Genomic DNA, 23,606 nt, shown 5'->3' with positions numbered 1-23,606 from the left:
CCTTGGTTTTTATGGTACAAAGACATTAATGTTGTTCTGATCATAGAGTACAAACTTTACAGATTAGTGAACATTAGCACAGAGCTATCAAGAAAAGCATAAAGACAGTTTTTTGACAGGTAATGAAAATGGTCGGAGATGGATAAAAATACTTCAGAATGGGGAAAGTAAAGTAGTGATCTATATCTGAATCATTTTTCCCCCCCCTCCTCCTCTCTCCTTGGTAGATGCACATTATTTATAAGGATGTCCTGCTAGCTAGATAACATGGCTAATCAGAAAATATCTGTGCTGGAAATAGTGACTGTGGCCTTAATCCAGCAAACATTTACAGGACACTCGGATCAGGAATTAATCTTGGACCATAGGACAAAATGCTTTTCATAGGTTTCAGTTTAAATAGTGGCACAATACAGGCCTGCCATTAAAGAAACCAAATCCTTCCTTAATTGGATGTGGTTGCAAACATCAAAAGCAATTAGCCATGTTTGAAATTACTAGCAATGGATCACACTGCTTAATGTGGTATCTAGTCATCGCAGGATGTTTTTGCAACTTTGAGATGCTCTGTCAAACAAGGCAGGATTTAGCTAAAAATCTGAACATCATCAAGACAGGCTGTTAAAGACACCAAAAAGACAGAATTGAAAGCAGAATAGTAGAAAACGCACGGGTTTGCAGACACACATGCACACTATTGTAACATATGGAGCTCAGGTTTCACCAATCTCAGAATATGTGCAGCAGAGCAGTCTGCAGAGGGCCATTACTTATTCCCCACTTCTAAAGGGGCATGAAACCCTACACAGACTGAAGCCAAAACACGGCTTCTACACTGAACAAGTTTCAGGGTATCATTTTTATCTCACAAACATATGCTTGCTTTAATCAATAGCATAGTTGCACTGGCTGCAGCAGAATTATCTGTGAACAAATGTTTGCCCACATAGCACTGATTGCAGAATCATATGGGTCCCTACTGTGATGTGGATGTAGGTGCTAGACAATGACAGTATGGTGCAGAGATACTATGTAGCAGGGGAGCAAGAGCAGGAGATAAATCCAGGGAAGCATGTAAATGCTTCAGGAAGAGAAGTGGTCTGGAAAAACAAGCTGGAAATTAGGACTGGAACCTACTGGCCTGACCCAGTGCTTGTGCAAAGTGGAGACCAAAGTGCTTTGGAAGAAGGAGCATAATCAGGAGTAAAATATGTATCCCCTCCAGTTGTCCAGCATCCTTAAACTGGAGAGGAGGAGCTTGGTTTTTGGAGAGACTGACCTAATTTTACTTGCCAGCAGTTTGATGGCAATAATTGCAGAAGTTGTGTATTTCTATATCTGGCACTGTTTGATGTGATTTATAGAGGAGCTACAGAGCTGTGACTGCAAGAGGCAAAACAGGTACCACAAAAATAAAATGGGGAAAGCAAGCATCTTTAAGAAGCTTATGCTTCTTAAAATAAGAATTTATAGCAGTGAGAAAATTGAAATTATCAAAAGGCAAAAGAGCTAAAACTTTAAGGAAGATGACGAAATGAGAAAAGGTAATTAAAAATATAGCTGGTAAGGGAAAAGCAGAACTTAGTTGAACACAGAAAATAATCCTGCAAAGAGAGAAATAGAGTAGGATTCTTCATTTTTGCTAGAAGCAAAAAACAACAAAAAAACCCAACAAAAAAACAAACAAACCCAACTGTCAATACAACAAAACTGACTTCCATATATCTATGAAAATAGGATACAAATTTAACTACAATTTAAGCTACATTTCAATGGAGAAGGTGGACACAAATCACAACAAAATGAAAGAAAAATGTAGCAAGTTGATTTTACAAGGGAAAAGTAAGGCACAAGAGCAGGACAGAATGACTCCAAGCTAAGAGAGAATTCTGTTAGCCTGCTTTCCCATTCCAACCCTGTTGCATGGTTTGGAAAGATCTAAACAGTGACCAGTCAGATAATATTTAGGCTAGTAGTGATTGGCAAATATAGCAGATGAAATCAAGTAGGACAGAAAAAACAGAAAAAATAAAATGAAATGCTAGACTGTAAGAGGAGAAAACACAAGAGAATAGTTGGGAGGATAAGTGGAGCAATGCTGAAGACTTGTACAGCACAGAGAACATAACAGGTTTAAATTCTCAATGGAAATGATTAACTTGATACTCTGTAAAAGCAGAGCAAAGGTGGAACTGCTTCAAAAAAAGAGAACATACACTGAAGAGAAATGTTTCCCAAGAAATTCCTGTTCATTAGAAAAAGATGCTTGAGTAACTGCCTAAGAAAAGGAAGGACCAAAGAATGCGAGTGTGATGGGAGGAAAAAGGTGGTGGGGAAAATCGCTTGTAACTGTGGCAATGAAAAAATAAAATGCACAGCTAGCTCTGGTGTTAGTGCTCTCCTCTCCTCAGCCCTGAGCTGAGGTTCGGCAGCAGCAGGTGAGCAGCCCTCCCTGGGGTCCCGATGCCCTGGCCTGGTGGGTCTCCAGCTCCTAGAAAGGAGCTTGTTGGCCGGGTTCCTTCCTTGCTTAAGGTCCATTCTCCCCTGTTGAAATACAGGGCCCAGGGCCAGCTGAGGCAGAAGTAACCCAAGGAGAAGCCCTCTGAACAGAAAGGGGATTACCTGTGTTGTTGGGGTACTGCGAGAAAGTCAAGAACAGAAGGAAGAGTAAATTCAGGAACCAGCAGGTTTCACCTTTGCTTTGCTTTACTTTTGGGGGAAATGCTCATAGGCTCTGTGTGTACTGCAGACTAAGCTGGGGGGGGGGGGGATGTTTGCTTGTTTGGTTGTTTTAATAACCAGTAACAGTATAAGCTCCACTCCTGTGCTTCTCTACCTCTTGTGACGGAGATGATAGTTCTGGTAACTAGATGATCAGTCAGGCTCTCTGCTGTGGTGAATAGAGCCTTCTCTATGGACTGGTTCAGGGCCAACTCTGTAGTCTCATACATGAAAATACTCTTCCTTCCCCACCTCCTCCCCAAAGAGTTATCAACCATACACTATACACAATGCCACTGACAACTCTGAGTTCTCCTTTAACTAAAATCAAATCCAACTCTTCAACAAAAGCAGTTTTGCATTGCAGTCCCTTTAGAAAATATTTTATGTATCTTGAGCTGGAACATTTTATTGCCTTTTATAAAGTTTGAGTTGCTACATTTCCTGACTTACTGCATTTTTCTTCATATCACTTATATTTTTCTTGATTTTTTTGAGACTGGGTCTGTTTGTGCTGCTCCTTACTTTGAGGCCAATCTGAAGTTCTCATTCTCCAATCGCATTTCTCATGAGCCTAGGCTATAAGGTGCCTGCCCTCTATTAAAAGGACATATAGGTGGAGTCTTCATGTGTCTACCTTTAGGCAAGCTGAGATGCACTTTTTACAGTTTTTTTTAAACTATTGTCTAGTGACATGAAGATGGATTAAGAGAAAGATGGACTAAGAACATTAGTGAGCAGGAAGGAAGCAAGAAGCAGGTGAGAATGCCTGGGGCAGCAGAGAGAATGATCAATGATTTTGAGTTTATATAGCATCTCATGTTTTCATAGCCTTTTCAGGTGGGATTCGTCTCACCTATTTTTTGTAATCAAAGAGCTAAGCATCTACCTGCATAGGCTCTGGCTCCTTTTACAGCCTGTGCAAAAAGACAAGATATACAGAGTCCTGCAGAAACATTCAGCCTAAAATGCCTGTGATGAATTGCTCTGTAGAGGTGCCAGGTTCTTCCCACTGATGACAGACAGTACATCTGTCCTGGAAAGGGTTTAAGTTGAGGGTGATGGATCCTACTCTAACTTTTAGCACCTGTCCCAGAGACACGAGGAAAGGTAAAGAAAGGGTGGACTGTATTAAAATGGACATGTTTTGTCCTGCTTGCAGTCTTTTAAGCAGTATTTTATATTTGTGAAAACAATTAAGGTATTACCAGAAATATGACATCATCTGTGAACACACAAAACAAAATACTAATGCTTTGGGTGAACACCATTAGTTCAGTGAATATAAATTCACCAGCAGTCAGCCCCCTGCTCCATACTTACTGTTCAACACTGAAACCATCATATAGGTGACCAGGCCGGGATGTTTACAAGGAGTCCCTATATTAGTGCGGAATGACTTGAACTTGGTGAATGCAGTCATGCACTACTGCAAATTCCAGAACTATTCAGCTGCCTATTTAAATAAGTTAGATGTCTAAACATTATCATAATTTGTATCCAGAATAGATCATTAGTATATACCCAGGAGCTGCATCAAGACCTTCGGAAATTCAGCCAGAAAAAAAAAATCAAATACAGAATGAACCTTATAAAAACCTAGAGTTGTCAGCCAACTATTTAAATTGATAACAAAGATTTACTTCTGAAGAATACAGTGAAAGGACACAAAGAATGCAATCAAAGTATGCACTGATACAATGCTATACAGAAGAATTCAGCTTTAAAGCCTTAAAGGGTTGTAGAAAATGGTTTGTAGCAAACAATGAGATACAGCGACCAGAAGGTGGCATCAGACACATTAAGTTTTTGATATTCAAAGATGCAGTCACCCTACATGCAGTTCCTCTTCTGAATACCTAAGAATACTTTTGTCTTTATTTTAAAACCTGGTATTATTACAATATCTAATTCAAAACATTCTGCCTGCTCTCTGGGAAGGAGTGGAGCTGCTGTAAGCTATTGCAGAACAAAGCTGTAGTAGTTTTGTTAATTCTATCTGAAACCCCAAACTGAGCTTGTATCAAAATCATTATTTAGGGAGCCTCTCTCTTGTTAACAGAGGAATGACTCCTAGTTAATCCTTTCCTCTCTATCAAAGAACAGCAGTCCCCAGCCAGCTGCCCCATAAGTTTCTAGATGAGAAGCTGGAAAGCACTGACCAAAATGTGGTGATAAAATGGCTGAAGGCAATACCTCGCAGTTCCATCACTGCCCACCTTACCTTCTCCCCCAAAACCCAAACAGTATCTCCCTCATGGCAATACAGACAACCTGTATTACTGAGCTGTCTCAAGACCTTTATTCCTAGCAAGATTAATTTGTAATTGCTGTAAGCCTAATTAAAATTAAGATCATACTAAAGGTTCACTATCATGCCTGATTATTCCAATGCAAATTATAAATTGAAATAGTGTTGGGGATCATAGATAATGCAGTGCTGAATGGATGTGGCTTTTTTATCAATAGTAAAAATTTGTTCTTTGTTTAATTTATTATTAAGCACTGTCACCTTACAAAGTGCAGATGGCAAAATTAATCATTTTTTGCTTTAAGAATACAACTAGAAGTTAATGTACTGCAAACAATGAAGAGTTGATCACAGATTCCCTTCCACTTGCAGCAGAGCAAGCAGAACATACAGTTCCTAGTTGATAGATGTCACCCTCCTGTTAGAAATTACTACCCTGTTCCAATGACAGCTCGCAGGACTGCTCCCCACTCCATCTCCCCAAGATTAGCTGGATTAGTAGAAAATCTATTCTTTAACTCTTGAAGGCAGCTGGTTTTGTCAACTAGGAGCTAGAGAACACTCACAGGTCACTGAGCTGGCAACTCAGAAGAGGTTACAACATCTGGCAGGAGAATAGTGAAAGAGGTGCTAAAAGCAGCAATGCCGTTGTCTTACACAGTCTGAGCAATCCACGTTGGGAGTGCTTTACAAGGACATGTACACCTGAATGGATGGAAAAGGGTAATTTAAGCTCTAAATACAGGCTATCTTGATTAAATAAAAGAGAAGGACACTATTAACGGTAGGAGAACAATAATTAACAGCTCTGAGTCCTGCCCCCATTCTGCTGCTGACTGCATGTGTGATTTGAGTCAGGTACTTTTAACTGGACTGTCTCAGTAAAGCAGGTTAATAATATCTTTACATGCTTGTAAGATACCATGAATCCGCTGGATGGTGTGCACTTTAAATGCAAGTATCATCACTATAAATATTCTGCTATTAAAGCAACAAGTTGGGCCAATGTTCCCTGGTGAAGGTTATTTCTCACTTTCAAAATATAAATGAGTTCCTTTGCTGGCTCTACATGCTCGTTAATCAAATATATCTTATGCAACATACAGGTTTTAGAGTAGATAGGTTAGAGCACTGCTCAAGAAAGTTTTCAGTCCTTTAAAGTAGATGGAATTAGAGGTGACCGTAAGAACTGTTATGGAGTTGGGGAGCCTACTAAATTAATTCTCAATGTTTGCAGTTTTTGTGTAAAAGGCTAGTAAAATAATAACCAGGTTATTAAAGAAAGTTCCTGTATCGACAGAAATGGATCAAGCATGATTGCAAAACGTAGAGAGATAGAAATATAATCAATTTGTTATGACTTATTCACCCTTAGCAATATAAATCATTTACTAAAAGCTCTAAAGTAATGTAAAGTGTATATGTGAATGGTACCTGTCCTGGACTGAGTGTAACCACATGAGCTGTTGCGTTCCTAAACTCAGGAAAGCGTATCAGATCAGGAGTGGCAACATTGACTTTGCTGAATATGCTGGATTCCTCATAAGGAATCCTAGTGGGATAAAGGCAACTGGTGTCACCAGGTGGGAAGAGGTGCCATCTTTTCCTGAAAATAGAGGGAAGATGAAAAACGTTTCAGTGCATGTCAGTTACACCTAAGACCTAAAGGCAATAGCAAGGTTTTCAATAAAACGTAAATGTGCCTCACTGTGTGAATCTCCTACGCAGTAAGAACGCAGGCAGTACTTACAGGCTGTTTACTGAAAGTGTCTTAAATATTCCACTTTTTTTAACTGAAAAATTCAGAGCTTCTCACTAATTATTTTCAAAAGGCAGATAAAGTTAAAAAAAAAAAAAAAAACTCTTCCATCTGGTTTCTTTTGCAGAGTAACATGCAGCATTTATATATGCTCAGAGACCTATTAAAAACCTGACAACTGTCCTACAAAACAAGGAAAACTGTTTCATTAGGGACCGTATACTTTTGTTTACTGAATGAAGAGGTGAAATATGCTTTAAAAGGAGGGCACTGTGTGTTTATGATAGTAATAATAAAGGAGTATGAGCTCAATTTTTTTTTTCCTATCATCACATGCATTACTTACTTTATTATCTACAAAACCCTCATTCTTAATAAAACTCACCTTGAGGCTCCCATGCCACAGTTATGACAACAGCATAAAATCAGAGAGATCTATAGACATAAGCATTCCAAAAAAAACCCCCCAATTTTTCTAGTGTTGTCAGTACCACCTACTGAAACAGTGGCTTGAGCCACTGGCATTGAGAACCCCCTGAGCAATGACCAGCTCAAGCAGGACAGGGTTGTTCTGCTTGTGAGGGCACTCCTGCACCAGGCTGTTTTCTTGTCCGACTAAAGGAACAGGTCTATACACCACAGCGCAGGGCCAAGCAGAAAGGAAAGACTGACTGTGTCCTCAGGAGCAAATATCTCTGTTTTGTTCACATGGCTCAGTGAAACAGAGACCAGATGCACAGAGCAATGGAAAAATAAAGGCAGTACTTTGCAGCACAGCTGGACAATTTGTGCAGCTCACCTCTCTGTTTCGGACTCTAGCTAGGTATTTTCTTTTTGTCTCTTTCCTTAGTACTCACTTCTTGCTTTTTGTCTACTGCTTCTGGTTGTCAGGTCTAAGTCAGGTACGAAAATGAGCAAAAAGTAGCCACGTGGCACAAAAACTAAAGAGACAGGAATAGCAGTATAGTCAGAACTGCAAAAATCGGCACCGATGGAAGTACCACAGGCCACTGACGTTTCTTGGTAATTAACAAAGCTTTTGTTGGCTGAAAACTTCATAAATAGTTGATCTGAAATCCAAGCTCTACTGCAATTTTATTATTTGCCCTCCAAACTAAATCCTCAGGAGAATTACTAGGTTAGGAGGCTCACAGGTTAATCCTGCAGGCTCATGACAAAGCAACAGCCTGGAGCAAAAAATTAAGAAGCCTGAGGGATGCAAGGAGGAAATTCAAGATAGCAACAAAAGGCTTAGGAGTGGTCCCTGACTTTCTTGCAAAGGTAAATTTATTTAAGTTCAGCATAATCTTATTTTCTGTTACAAAGCCCTTCTTGCTTGTGAGTCTCAAAAGGTGTTCCTTCTGCTCCGAAGCAGCACAGGATTCACAAGCTTGTATAAGTTTGCGATATATTTATAGGTTTTGCCTATAAATAGGAGGAAAACAGGCCATTGTCTTTTCAGGCCATGAAAAGGCTTTAGGCTTCTTTCTCTGAGAAGAACAAGGATTTGGGGGGAGAGGAGGGAGGAGGACAGAGAGTGTCTTGGGAAGGCAGGCAAAACTGCAACATGATCCTAGCACACTGGCTCAAGTTCAACACCTGAAGGAGGGATCAAAAACGCAGGGCAGGTGTCTGGTCTGCTGGATTACTTATTTAGCACATTCAATATTGAGGCAGATCCTTAGAAGATATTTAAGCACAGAAGCCTCATGGTTTTCAACAAGATTTTTGGTTCCTAAATATATTTGAGTCTGGACTTCAATATGTAATGCTTATTAATGTGATCTGAAGCCCATGGGACTGGTTGCAGCAACAAGTGTGATGTTGAGTGGAGCTTTCAGACTGTCTCTTCTGCTCTTTCCACCTGAGAATCCCAAGGCTGTTTACAAAAATGAATGAAAACCCATCTGACAGCTAAACAGAATTACCTTTCTCACAGATAAGACTATGAAAAATTCATTTGCCTCAGGCCTTAAAGCCAGTCAACCTGCTGCAGAGCCCAGCATGGAGGCAGGCTTGCTTGACTTCCAGTCCTCAACCTTAATCACAAGGCAACCATGATTTACTGTTTTATAAATCACACCAGAGTAATTAACCACATTAATATTCCACTGGCAAATTATTTCTTACCTTATATACTATCAAACCTAAGAAAAACACATGCAACTTCCTTTGTTATGCTAATATTAATAGAATCAGTCTGAAAAAAATGAGGCAAATGTGCAGGGAAAGGGGAGAAGGAAGGAGAAAAATATAGACAGTTTGCAAACAGGCAGAAAGAAATAGCAACAAACACACATGCCCCCAAAATGAGTTTAGAGCCTCAAAGTGTCCGTTTTAACTTTGCTCACAGTTGGCTGCTCCCATCCTGATGTGCTTCTTTTAAATTAATTCCAGTGTGCTATTAGAAGCTCTTGCACAGACAATATCATAAGGTGAAAAAATGGTTTATTTCTATCTTATCTCTGCTTTTTTTTTAAATCTCTCTCCTAATTCCAACTTCCCAAATTCATAACCACTAGGAATGTTAGAGTATTTATTATTGGACATGTATAATGCACAGATTAGGAAGAACATTATTCCTCAAATAGAAGAAAATATAATTTTACTACACCAATATAATTTTGCCCAAATCAAATTTTAACCTTTCAAATTTCTGCCATTTCCTACAGAACAGTTTTGATATTCTTCAATTATTGATAGCTGAGCAAATTAAAATAATCAGGAGTTAGAACTACTATTCAAGAGCGCAAAACTAATGCTCTTTCTAGTACTGTCTAGCTTTCCTCTGTATATAACACAGGTATTTGTTACCTTCCCTGAACTTGTAACACTAAATTGCAGCCATAAGAGTCCAAATGGCACGGAGTGTTTGCTCCTTCAGAACCAATCCACAATGTGCTCTCTCTTCCACTTCTTCCAGGAAAACCAAAGTCAGACCACTTTATGTCCTACAGCAAAGAAAAGGTTATTCTTGTTAGCAGTTAAATTTTTTTCACATCTTACTGTCAACTCTCTGGTTCTCTTGCATTTTCCTTCTGCCTTTCCAGTTGCTCTTTATCTTCTTCAGCTGTTATTCCTAGGTGGAAGTTTCTGCTCCCCCCTCTTGCAAAGTTCTCTCTAGCAGAATTTCTTCTGCTCTCCCAGCCTGACTGCACAGAGTCTCGGATCTCGGTCTCCAATTCTCATCCCAGTCCTTCATATCACTTGAGTTACCTTGCCTGTGCTGCAGAAGGACTGCCCAAGCACTCTGTGGCCACACAGGGCTCCTTCTTTTTAAACCCTCCTTTTTTCCACTCTTAACCATCCAACCAAGCTCAGAATTGCTCGCTGATAAATTCTGATACAAGGCATTAAAAAAAAAAAAAAAAAAAGGAGGAAGAAAGAAAGGATTGAGAAATTCCCACTCCCAAAACCAATTTCATAATCCACATGGTAGAGTTGCTTTTTCTCATTACTCCTGAAAGCCCTGTCCCATGTATACTGGAAACAAACTTCAGCCCGTTTCTGACCCAGCAGCATGTCAGTTTTTGTAAGTTCCACATTGCATAATAGACGGTTCTGCTCCTGCCTTTGCAGCTGCGGAGGCAGTGAACTTAAAAGCAGCTCGACTGCATGGGGGAAAAGGGCAGAATGTGTGCATCTACTATGACTATGATCCTGAAGATCTCCAGTACATTGATCCCTCCAAAAGCAATCCCCTAGGGGTGAGAGCTGGAATGAGAGATAGGGAGGTATTGCTGGGATAGTCCAGGAGATCAACCAGCTTTTGCAGACTGGTTCTGCATAGCTTGGATAAAGCTTTCCCACCTTTCTACAGCTCACCCTACAACCTGCAGAGCCTGCTCACGTGTGTATTAAAAAGTATTTCAGGTTTATCAACCTGAGCTTCTGCGGCCTTTTGGCTGAATCTCCACCCTGAGCCTTAGGAAGCCAAGCTTCGATTCCTGACTTACTGATGGTCTCAGGCAAATGACTTCATCTCTGAGCTTTATTTTTTTTTCCATCTTAAAAAGGAAGACAATGATATTTGTTCCATTTCAGTAAAGCACTCTTAGGGTCATTCACATCACCTAACTTCAAGAACCTAATTAAGCTTGGCTCCTGCTCCTGTCAAAGCGCTCTCAATCGCCACTTGAAACAACTGCTCTCCTCCCGTTGTCTATAAAGAGAAAATAGGTGTCTGTTCTCCTGATATAAGTATGTAAGCTAGCTGCTTGCAGACTGGTGGGAAACTATCCCTTTTTAAGATGTATGAATGAGGAAAACTACAGTTAGACATTATTATAAAAATGACTTCACCATAACTCTGTATTAGAGAACCCTCAAAATGAGTGATAGCTTTCCCAAAAATTAGGTATTGCTAAAGATTTTAAATTTCAGAGCTATTGATTTTAAAGGTATCTGAAAAAAAAATGCAGAAGTCTAATATAAACATTTGTCAAAAGCAGCAAGAAATCAAAAAGAGAAAGTTGCTCCTATAGATTTCTGCAGCCATAAAATTTAAAATCCAATACAACTATTTCAGTGATAAAGTGTAATATCATCTCTACACTTTAATCTCACACCTAAATAGTTTTTGTATTTTGTTACAATTTAAGTGGAAAGAAAGCACACAATCAATATTAGATTTAAAAGAACTTTTTGAAAATGCTGCAGCTGTAGTAAATAGTGGAAGCAATTACGGGTAAAATAGTTTTTAACCAATGAACTGAAAAGGAACTGGTAGGATTACTGAAATCTTGTCACAATGGGCTCCTTTTCTACAACACAAAAGCCATAGCAAGAAGGAATGCACTAAAAGGTGTTCTAACCATAACAGATGGCACATTACTTGTGAATTACATTTATTTCATTTGCTGCTTATAATGAAGTTAATCTGTACCTGTATGTCACTTTAAAAGGTCTCATTTCTATTTAAACTTCATGCATATATCTTCCTTCTGATTAATATCTCAAATTCTGTAATGAAGTATCAACTGAACAAAAAATGTAAGATGCTAGATACTGCTCATAGATTAGAATAATGGAATCATTACCTTAGCCCACACAACTGTAAATGATAAACAGTGCAATCTAAATTTCAAACAACTTCTAAATGGCCCTATTAATCACGATAAATAACAGTGCAGTTGGCCTTCTTTTCGCCTTCAAGTCACCTTAGGTAAATCTAAATAAAATCTACAATGAAAAAAGGAGTTACTGTCAAATTTACACAAGAATGAAGGAGAATTTCTACACAGAATTCTTTTGGCTGATATAATTGTGTAGCAGTGTTTCCAAATCCGTATGAGTCTGGAGCTGATGCATTTCACTCCCATGCCTGTGAAACTGGCAGATGACATGCACCATATTTGCTTGCATAACACTTGATTTTTTCCTTCCCAGATTTTGCTTAAAAAAAAAAATCCATGGCACAACTATTATGCGTGTCTATTCTAAAAATACAGCACAATCTGTTGCTTGTTATAGGTCAGGTGATGAAGTTGTGGCATGGTACTCGCACAAAAATGCAATTCTTAAAGCCTCAATTTTGTACTTGAATAGGGGCAAGGGGAAGAGGAGGTGAGGGAAAATGGTTGTTTCCTTCAAGTATGCTTTTATTGACTGGATGAAGCAGCAGGCTATTCAGGTCTTTTGAGCTGCTATTATCCTCTGTCTTATGCCATAAAGCAATGGAAAATGCTGTCTATTGAGGCAAGAAGAGAGAAAGCCAAGGTAGGACTCCAGATAGGGGAAGTTATTCAAAGATTTGGGGAAGCCTGAAACATTGCTGTAGCTCTGAACTTAGTTTAAAAAATGCAATCCAGTATCAGAGTTGTGAAGCCCAAGTTATGGGAACCTAGTCAAGTGTTCAGTGTGCTGCAGAAGGGAGGGGAAGAAAAGGTACGATGGTCTCTGTGCCCAAACCTTACTCTCTAAAGGGAAAAGGGGAAAGGAGACAGTCTGAAAAAGATTAAGCACTGACAAATATTGATTTTTTTACTAGCATAAAAGAATAAAATGCATAGAAGGAGCATGGAAAATGTTTTCTGAGGAAAAAATTAATCGAAAGAGCTTACCAGCTCATGCTCCCTGCCATCCTGATGATACAGTATTTGCAGAGAATTATGATTTCATCTTCACGTTTGAAAGTGTGAAAACAAGTAAGGCTTCATTTACTATTCCTTCTTTGCATCTTAATATAAAATACACCTTTTGTTTAGCTATCCTTAATTTTTCCCTTTTACAATTTGCAAGGAGAAGCAGCAGGGATGTAGATGAAACAGCACATTGCAAAAGTAGTTAGTCTTAGAGGAAATAAAAGGAAAAAAACACAGCTATAGGCCCTAATATGGGCATTTGGAAATTACCATAGATTATGTACTTCCATGGTCAGTTACTTCGTATATTATATTGCCTCCATGAACAATCAGGATATAATAATCCTGCAGACTCAGAATCTCTCCCTGTCACAAACAGTTAATCTAAACATTTGGGAAGTTAGTGCAACTTCATTCATGTGTTAGATGGACTTGGGGTGGCAGTAGGGTCTAGCATTTGCAATATTCTTGACCTGCCAGCTGCCTGTCATCTCAACCTACTATTCCCCCTCGCTTTCAGAATTCGGAAGAGATGCGGGGAAGACATTCAGCTGCTGAGGTCATTTAAGTGACTGATGTTCCCTGACCCTGCTCCCAAAGGCCTCTCTCCAGTCACAGGATGATGTATGGCTATATAGAAAGGGATTGCTGCTAATTTAAATAATTTGTTTTTGTGCTATTGTTTTTAGGCATGTAAACAGACCCATATGTTTTGATGGCTGCCACTTGGTACTAGTTTTCTATTAGACTGAAAATTAAATAACTTTTATTTCAAATTTTTTAAATAAATGGGGATTGCAGTAGAGGTTTTAAAAGCCATCGTTTGCAGTGATTATATTGGGAAGAGTTAATATTAATGGCTTACCTGGAAAACTTCTGCCTTGTCTTCAAATAACCTGGCAATGTATTTGTAGTCAGCGTAAGCCCAATATTTGGAGTATTCATAACAACTGAATGGTCCAGAGAGGCAGGAAGGCTGTCCACAACTCCAAGCCAAAAACTCTTGAAGTGTAGCCTCCACATAGCTACACCTGGTTTCAAACTGGGGAACTACAGCAACATCAGAAAAGCCAAATATTACATGAGCACTGAACACAGAACCAATTAAAAAAAAATATACATCGTTTCTCTCTCAGGTCTGGTTAAATGCAGCACGAAATCTGAATTCAAACGTAGGTGGCTTATCTCTGGTCTGTTAAATGGTTCTCATCACCTAATTCATAATTAATGTCTGAGATTATTGCTTTTTCATTATGGTTTAAGTGAATGACTTACCTTGAATTTGCTGTGAGCTAACAGTACACAAATAGTTACTGTTGCCCATGTGCAAGGCACCACAAAGCACAGTAACTCATTCATACATCCAAGTTCCCTAAACAACTTAACTCTTTGCTTAGTCTCTCTTCTTAAATGTGAGCTGCAAATGTGCACAAAAGTATTTGTCTGCCCTTCATTTTGTCTCCACGGATTTGTGTAGATGGAAATGTTCATCTTTTCCTTCTTCCACCTAAAGCAGTAGCTAAATCAGCACAGTAACATTTGGGAAGCAAATTATGGAGTCACACTCGTATCAACAATCCATCTAAAAGCTGTGCCCTTGTTTTTTTAGTTGGGACTAAAGAAGGCTATGTGGTGTTCCCTGCCAGCTATAAAAGTGTTTACCAGTGGTATTTTGTTTCTGCCATGCTTTGGTCAGGCTGACTGGTATAGCCTTTCAACTCAAGGTCAGGTCACTAAGAAGGCCCACAGGGTAGTCCACAACACAGCATATTTTATTTCCGGCTAACCACAGATCATCATTTCCCACAACTGCTAATTTTGCCAATTTCAAAGAGACTTATCCAATGTTTTTTTTTTTAAAAAAAATCTATATTGCTCACTGTTATATAACCACTACTAGAGAAAAAAAAAATTCTGTAGCCTGTATCAATGACAATGACAGAGCTGTAATTTAGCCTTGTGTAACTTGCATAGAGCTGTTCAAAAATGGGATCCTTTTACTATTCTACAGTAGTTCTTCCTTCCTTACTGCCCTGATTTTGTTATCACAGCAATTGCCATACAGTCTCATACTTTTTCTCTTACTCCCTTTGGGTGGGAGAACAGCATTTACAAAACTTTATCACTAGTATTTTGTCATTTTGCACTGTAGTAGCCTAGGTAGCAGTTTTTCTTCCCCTCATTGTCAAGTTCATTAACTAAAAATGTCAGATAACCCCCAACATTCAGCAATATCTAACCTGGCTCTGTACAGTGTAGGGTTCCCTACCTAGGAACTACATAGAAGAAATACAAACTGCTTGCAATAACAAAAATACACGTATCTGATTCCCTCTTGGTGTTGCAGTTCAATGTGCTGACCTGATACCCAGTCATTAATGCAATGCACATCATATTGATGGAAAAATTAGATAAAAGATATAAGCACTACTGAAGGTCACTCAGTATCTGAATTATTCTGATGAGAATAAATAGTGCTCAAGACATTACATATTTTCCAGTATAAATCTGCAGCAAGTATTTTAAAGGCAAGAAATATGTTTTCTAGCTCACAGTATATTTCACTTTGAGCTTTACTTCAAAAATTCCAACTATGAAAGGCAAGACTATCTTTTTGGTTGTAACCTCCCCAGGGCAGGGTTCTTGGTTTGAATTATATCTACTTCAGTACCAAGTACAGTGTGGATACTTAGTGAACAATAAATAGTAATAAAAATGGTCTTTGGACAATCTAGAAGAATGGATTTATAGAGTGCAACTAGGGTGAAAATGTCAATAAGTAACTGAAAGCAAGAACATATCAGTGTGTTAATACTGACTGAATAAAAGGTGAAGATGTTTTATAATTAATATGTTGTAGATTAAGCCATGTAAGTCTAAAGTAAGCTACCAATGCTGTTTGATGGCATGATATCTGGAGGCATGATTCTTTCTCTCTCCCATCCAATACTTCAAATTGAAAGCTGAGGGAGGGAGGGAGGAAGTACTTTATGCACAACAGTGGCTCCCATCCTTAATTAAGGACTGGTCCTGACGGATGCCAACTGGTGTTCTGCTCAGAAAAATAGTGTTTGCTATGCAGGCTTTCCACAGAAAATGTAAAACCTAAGGAAAACAGCCTTAGAAAAATATCTTAAAGCTCTAATAAGAATGAAAGTGAATCATCTCCTCCATTTCTTTAGATGTAAACTTAAAACAAACAAAAAAAACCCCAAAAACAAAGGTCCATTTGCAGTTGTTGGGGAATTAGAATTATTTAAATGAATAATCCAAGGAAGAAATAAGCATTTAACTTCATAACAAAGCATAGGCACACTCACAAACCAAAAAACTCATCATCCACATCCAACTCCAGTTACTATCTCAGTTCTCAGCTTTACATGACATTTATTCAGTCTACAGTATTTATACTATATTCTCAAGCCTTATATTCAGCAACTGAATCTATAGTAATCTTTACAGGCCCTCTCAATCCACAGCTCAGAGGCTTGAATTCTTCACTTTCTTTACTGGTAAAACATGTCACTCACTGCATCTTAAGCAACTGATCAAGTTTCAGTCCATTTTTGTCCAACTGTGTATCTGACAGGATCAGCTCTACATGGCATCTCTAAAACAAATTTCCTCCAGAGAACTTGTGACTCATAACTGATCAGCCTAACAACCTCTTGCCCTCTCCAACTTCTTTACAGCAAACTCACTGTTTATTCATTTTACTACACAACCAGAGAAAACACAATGAGAGAAGTCTGCATAACCTTTCGCTTTCCTTTGTGAATCCTGGTGTGCTCCAAATAGCCGTGACATTGGATAGACAGTCTATATATTGCTGAACTTCCTCTGCTACTGCCCACTGTTTAGCCCATTGCAGAAAAATAAATCTTTTAGCCTGGATGGAACTGAGTGAGTAGGCATTCCTGATAAATAGCACCTTCGTTGTTCTTGTAATGAACGCAGGTCCTTCCTCTGGAGTATCTTACCTCTGTTAATGTTTAATCCTCTGATTGTTTCTTTTCCCTAACATACACATTCTGTTTAACTTGTGTAGTTGGACAGAGTGCTATCAAAAACATAAACTCAGGTACAGAGAAATAATTCACACAAATAATACTGCTAGCTCGCATGTTTTCCATGTTTCATCTGCAAATGTGCCTTGCAGATTGGTATGCCTTAGGAAGGTCCAAACTATCAGGAGAAGCAAATAAAAAATCCAGCCAACTTCCGCAGAGGATGCCCTGTCAGCTGCTCTCCCTTTTTATATTACGGAATCTTCAGTTTGGGGACCATCCCCACAGACTGCAGATGTGGCAATAAAGAAAAGATGAGAAGTTTTCATAATAAGAGGTCTCAAATTATTTAGGGCTTTCCAGATGAAACCACTGGCTTAAAAGGTTTCAGAAATTTTGAAGCACACAACAAAATTTATCTACAAGCAAGAGAACAGTTTCTTTCTTGCACATGTTTCTGATTCAGTGTCAGGTGTGGTTCCAGTCTAGTTTCAAGGCAATAAATCTGTTGTAAACATTGGAGGAATATCAGAGAGGTCAATAAAATTTTAGTTTTATTCTCCTGTTGCTTTCTCTAACCACATCACTGCCTGCATTTTGTCCGGGAAAGTTAGCGTGCATTTGGATAACGATGAAGATAAGCCCTCATTGAAAAACACTGTTAAGCATGCAAGATCAACCACCTTCCAAATGACAGTGGCACGTGAAATGTTATTACTTTACTTCAGACACTTGGCTTGGCTAATGGCTTCAGTAATATATCCTTACAATACAGAATTTTATAGCAGCGCAAGTCTCATTCAGCTACAATATAACCCCTGAAGGCCCTGCCCACCTTCCTGAAGAATTTCTAGCTTGCACTAGCATATAATGGTGGTTCTTGGAGACAAACTGATTGCTGCCTAGGGATTGACGCCTTTAGGAAATCATCAAAACACAGATAGATGCAACTTCAAGATCAGAATTCCAATTTAAATTAATTCCTTATCCCTACTGACTACAAGTTATTGTTAAATGATAACTTATATACTAAGCTGGTAGCATCAGCCCATCACTTACCTACATCATACCTCATCAATCCCATAACAAGCATTCCCATTTGGAATACCCACTCACAGAACTGCCTACTAATTAATGGAGACTGAGACTCAAACTATCCTTTTACCTCTACTGGTAAGCCTTGCGTATTAGAATTGAGGCATATTAACAATGTATTGAGGAAAATGTTACACGCATACAACCCCTACCTTCTTCCCTGTGGGCAACTGGTAGCTTTTATATATAGTGCAGGAACAGGCTGATAGTTCACTCAAGTATTGAGACACTGCCATGAAGACTGGTACCAACTCTGCACCCTGATTACCCCACGAGTAGAAGATAAGTAACATCTGCTTTCCCAAGGATAGCAAAAGGATTAATTACTTCATACTGGTAAAAATGCTTTGAAAACCTAAAATGTCATGCATTCCCCCTCTAACAATTCTTTCTGTTTCATTATTTTTCTTGCAAAAAATGAACATGAACTGATATGGTCATGATACTGTGAAGAAAGCAAATTTCACACAGTGTTGTAAGGAAGATAACATGTAACCCTACCGCTTTCATAGGAATGGGCAGAGCCTCATCTGGAGTCTCTGTGCAGACATTATACTCCAAGAAAGAAGTGGTCCAGTTGAAGAAGGTTGTAAGAGTAGAGAAAGAATAGCTAAACAGAGTCTACAAAAACATGACTACATTGAACATTTTTGAAAAACTGGATTTGGCCTAAGGAAAAAAAGATTGAAGTAAGACAGATATTTTAGGCAAAGTGGAAAAAAAGCACATACCAAACTGTATTTTGGTGTGCTGTTGGGAGGACAAATGGTCCACATGGCATGAACAAAACAATGAATAACCTCTCAAGTGGCTAGCAGTTTGCTATCTTGGAACACACAGTTCCTACATCTTTCCTCCGTGGCATGAACCTGTCTGTCCATAGATAGACCATGGCTAATACTGTGTAGCTAGAGTCAGCAACAGAGTTGTTACCGTATTTAAAATCAACAACAAAACTTGCCTTTCTCTCATGGCACGTTCTTAGATCTCCCATTGGTTCTTAAAGGTTAAAGGTGAAATTATTCTACCAGTGCCAAGCTATTTTATTGTTTTGCACTTTTGTAGGATTTGTCATTATAGAACCTCAAAGTACTGACAACCAAAACAGCCTAATAAAACCTGTAGAAGAAAAGTGAAGATTGCCTTTACTTTACAAATGAAAAACAAACGAACAAATAAACAAGATAGACTGGTTAATCAGCTAATTTTTTGTGGATGTGAAGCTCAGCCCATGTGAACATCTGAATCACATAAAAGACCAGGACCAACCACATGCTATACAAACTAAAGAAAACTGAGTTTCTTATATGAATTCTTGATTCTTATATGTAGTGCTACTCTTGATTTCCTACTAAGAATACACACATAAGAAAGGGAAACGTGAGCTCCACTGTTGGCCAAAACCAACATCCTAGAGCAAAACCTGTGATGGAAAGTGATACATTAGAGAGTGAATAGTGAAATAAAGGAGAGGCAGAGGACTGCAGAACCTAACAAAAGAGCTGTGAAACGTAATAACAGTCCACCTCAATCTCACCTAAATCCATTGTCCTCAGGCCTATCCTAAACTGTATTGTCCTTCCATCCAACACCGCAGAAAGGTATTTCGTATTCCAGTGCAGGGCTGGCCAATCATCAACCATGTTACAGAAGACTGCAGGTTGCTGTAGAGACATCACAATTTCCTTGGCTTTCTCAGGAGTAAATGGTTTGATATCTGCACCTATGTAAAGAAACAAACAGCTGTAGATAGCTGAAGATTTATGATACATGAAAAGTTCTATCATCTCCCATAGCACGGAAAATACTAATAAGAAATACGACCTTTGCTTATGTTGATTTTTTATGTATCGTGTAATATTTGTTTAGTCAAACTTCTATTGCAAATACAGAAAGAACATTCCTACACTAAATTAAAAGGTAAAGTTGTGTATTAGCACACAGAATATAAAAACATAGGCATATGCTACTAGGAATTTCTGCTAGTAGCTTAGGTAATAAACCACTGTAGCTACACGGTTTAGTGTTAGGTTAACAATAAAAAGATGTTATAGTTAATACCCAGTTAAAAGAATATAAATTTTATGAGTAATAGTCCCTATGCGTAGGATTTTTTCCAAGATATACTGAGAATTGTCAGAGATGGCCAATAGGGTTCCTATGCTTTTGATTTTAACCAAAGAACTGCAAGGAGACCAAAAGCAGTAGATATGTTTAAAGAAACGTTTAAAATTACTCCTCACCTACAGAATTTTAGAAAAAAAAAAGAAACTATGCAAATCCAAGAACAATGCTAATCCCAGGTCTCAATTTAGTCCTTTGTTGTTCAGAGATTTATATGCCCCACTGAAGCTGTCAAGCTGAAATGCTGGCAACCTTAAATAAACTCAGCACTTTTACAACAATTTGCCTTTAGGGACATATTGAGATGTAAAACCTGTTTTATAAAAGAAGTAACATAACAGCTCCACAGAGCTGAAGCAGTGGACTACTACTCCAAAACATTAAAAATCCATTCATTATTCTAACCTCTATTAAAGTTAACTCATCCAGAATTTGTATCCATAAAATGCCATAACATAGCTAATAAATCTGTTTAGTTCCCATAACCCCTAGCAACTCATTTAAAACAAGCCAACCAACTCACTCAGTTTATGAGTTATGGTTTATCACACATAATGGGTTAAATAAACATAGGACAAGCAAATTCCCTTTCCTGCCTGGTACGAATTTTGCCTCTCACTTCTCCCAGTGCGCGGGTAGGGGGACAGGCAGTGGAGAACCAGTAAGTGTCTCTTGGGACTGGGGTTTCATACAGTTGATGGGAACCGAGTCCCACCTCTCACTGACTTCAAAGAGAAAACTGAATTCCTTTCACTCCTCTTGAAAACTCCATCTTAAGGCTTTAAAAATAAAAACCTTGGCTATTTTATATTAATGGAACATAACACTTAAAAATGGCTCCCATTTCTTGATGCAGATGACAAGAGGGAGTTTGAGTTTTGGGCTGTTTTTTGACATTTCCTCGCAGAAGCAGAGCAACACTTGACAGGATGGTGTTGCTGTGACACAGAGTTGGCTATGACATTTGGCTCGCCGTCTTGCGCTCCAGCATGTTACATAAGCGGGACATAAGGAGGCCTCACGGGGACCATATGTCTTACCATATGGTCTTCACTACCCCAGGAAGAAGACTCGATGGGTTTCTGAGCAAAAGGTTAGTACACCTACAGGGTGCAAGTTCAGACATGGCAAAAACTTCATGTGCAGGCACAACTGTATGTGCAGGTGCAGCTACAAGAAAGCATGGTAATAGGTTAAAACTCAGCATCTTTTTTTCTCTTTTGCAGCAACATTGTTCAAAGACTCAAGGAAAGGCTCAGTACAGATTTGAACGCCATTGAGATCTATAAAACTTCTTCCACCTTGCACCAGCTACAATATCGTAGAGAGGAGGCTTTCATTATGTGGGAGTTGGCTGGCTTCATACATCTTTCAGATTTTCCAACTCGGTAAAAATAAAATTATTCCCAGTTAAGCTAAGTTTATCATCACAAGGTTGTGCTTTTGACTGCTCAACTGTTTTTGCTTTAAGAGCAATACATTTAATTGTTTTAAACAATATAAATCTAAAGAAATGCAAGACGTTTGTGGCATTTGGGGGGGGATATTTTGTAAAGCCAAGTTTCATTGCAAAAGCTTTAGGTTCATATGTAAATTTAGTCAACAGTTAGGATGTGCTGCAAAAGCAGGAACTTTATTGAGAGAGACAGAAAGGCTCAGTGAAGCCAACCGTTGATTCTGTGCAGCTTTCTAATGTGATTTCCACATGCATATTGTTTGAAAGGTGTGGTTTTAACCACACTGTGTATATTGTGAGAAGCTCAGATCTCAAGCTACAAGGAGAGTTTGTATCAATGCCATAACTCTAACCCCATAATTGGACTACACAGCCTTTCCTCTTCTGAACATTAGCTGCAGTATTTTGTCATGTACCACACTTCACTCAATCATATGAACATATTTAACTACAAAATTTAGAAGCAGAGAAAAAGGTCAAACAGTTCATCTCAGTAAGATGTTAATCTGTCTTACCTTCAAACAGTATTAAAATTATTGTTAAATCAGTATATATCTTTTCTTGATATAGATAAAATAATCACATCCAAATACACATGATCTAATCAGCAGTGAAGTTTGCTTTTGATTGAAACATTTTAGAAAATGTAAAGCATTAGATAAATGAACATTCATTTTTTGTAAAAGACAAAAGTGGACTTCAGGAGGTTTTTTGCAAAGAATCTTTTAAGTGTCTTGATTCAGAGTTTTATGTATTGCTTGGAGAGAACAGTAGTCAGTCAAACATAATTCCTTCTCCATAGTATCTGTTAGGCATATGAGAGAAAAAGAACACAATAAAAGGCAAATACCAAATCACATCAAGTAGATATTATGATAATTTGGACAACTCTGAGCATGGCCAATGGATATTTCTGATAGAATGGTAAAAAGTAATGAAAAGAGATATTTGAAGATGGATAGGTATCTCTTGAAAGAGATATCAACAGAAAAAATCCTAATTTAAAATAACAATCTTTTCCTTAATTATTGTTATCATAGTTTAACAAAGGCCTCACAAACTGGTCTCTTGCTTCTCAGTATTTTCTAACCTGAAATTGATGGTAACTGATTCCTAGGCAAAATCTGGGATTATATAGCATAGATAAGGGCATACAGTTTACACTGATATATATAAATAAAATGTGTACCAAAGAAACAAAATGTATATGGCACAACTGGCATTAGAGATCAAATTCTTGTGGGAAATTAGGATGAAGGAGAGGATAGAGATGCATATTCCACTCAAAAAGAAAAAAAAAACTCTACTGGAGTTTTTATTTTATCAATTTTTCTCTCATCCAAAAGGGGGGAAAAAAACTGTTAAATTAGTTCTTTGTATCAGGCTTAACAAACTAGGTACCTATACAAAATGACATATCTAGTACAAAAAGCAAAAGGAATAATTTATCTTAACGTTTTGAGAAAAATACAAGGCATGTATAGAATCCAAATAGGACTTGAATCACCGAACCAAGTTTTAAATCAAGGTTTGTTACTCTGATAACTTAAATAATTGCTTAAAAACAGAGATGTTCTTCAGAAAGATAACACTTTGTGATTACACTGCAAACTAGTGATTTTCCAATTAAAATACTCAAACTACTCAGTCATCTTTACGTGAAGTGTTGTCAAATACAAAGCTCATCCAGATTCCAGCGCTGAGGGTAGGTAAGAGTAATGAGTTTGCTAAATACTTTCCAGCTGACTTTGTGCTTCCAAGAAAAAAAAATAATTTCATGTTCCTGATTAACAATTTTTCTGAATAACTCAGTAGGGCTTAGGAATAAAGAGCACAGCAGGCAGTCTGAAGAAAAGTAGACTTGATCAAAGTTGTTCAGAAGTTAAATGTACTGTCATTAAAAAGTTAAACATACTCTCACTCATTTAATATAATTTAGCAATTTAGAAGAGTTCATTAGTGTGTGACAGTGGTAGTTGGCTTTTCCCAAACACCCTGCTGCTTAGATATAAGAGTTAGTTAATTGAGAAGCATTAAAATTATTCTCTAAAAGCAAGGGTACAAGGAAATCCTGACAATATATTTGGTATAAGCATCATCAAATTGTTTT

General features: G+C 38.2%; 1 protein-coding gene across 3 annotated transcripts in view; it reads right to left on the bottom strand.

Annotated features, from left to right (window-relative positions):
* Nucleotides 1–23,606, bottom strand: part of HSPBAP1 (HSPB1 associated protein 1) — a 33,755-nt gene that overhangs the window by 4,726 nt on the left and 5,423 nt on the right. For 2 of the 3 annotated variants that reach the window (XM_062578633.1, XM_062578635.1), the window contains exons 2-5: nucleotides 19,454–19,639; nucleotides 13,680–13,864; nucleotides 9,546–9,682; nucleotides 6,407–6,578 (exon numbers count right to left, since the gene is read on the bottom strand). In XM_062578633.1, the coding sequence (XP_062434617.1) occupies nucleotides 6,407–6,578; nucleotides 9,546–9,682; nucleotides 13,680–13,864; nucleotides 19,454–19,639 (680 nt within the window). Of the gene's footprint in view, nucleotides 1–6,406; nucleotides 6,579–9,545; nucleotides 9,683–13,679; nucleotides 13,865–19,453; nucleotides 19,640–21,080; nucleotides 21,211–23,606 lie in introns of all 3 variants that reach the window. The other variant, XM_062578634.1, reaches the window with a different exon arrangement.

Source organism: Rhea pennata, chromosome 6 (genome assembly GCF_028389875.1).
Source record: "Rhea pennata isolate bPtePen1 chromosome 6, bPtePen1.pri, whole genome shotgun sequence".
Lineage (NCBI taxonomy): Eukaryota > Metazoa > Chordata > Aves > Rheiformes > Rheidae > Rhea > Rhea pennata.
This window is presented reverse-complemented; position numbering and strand designations above follow the sequence as displayed.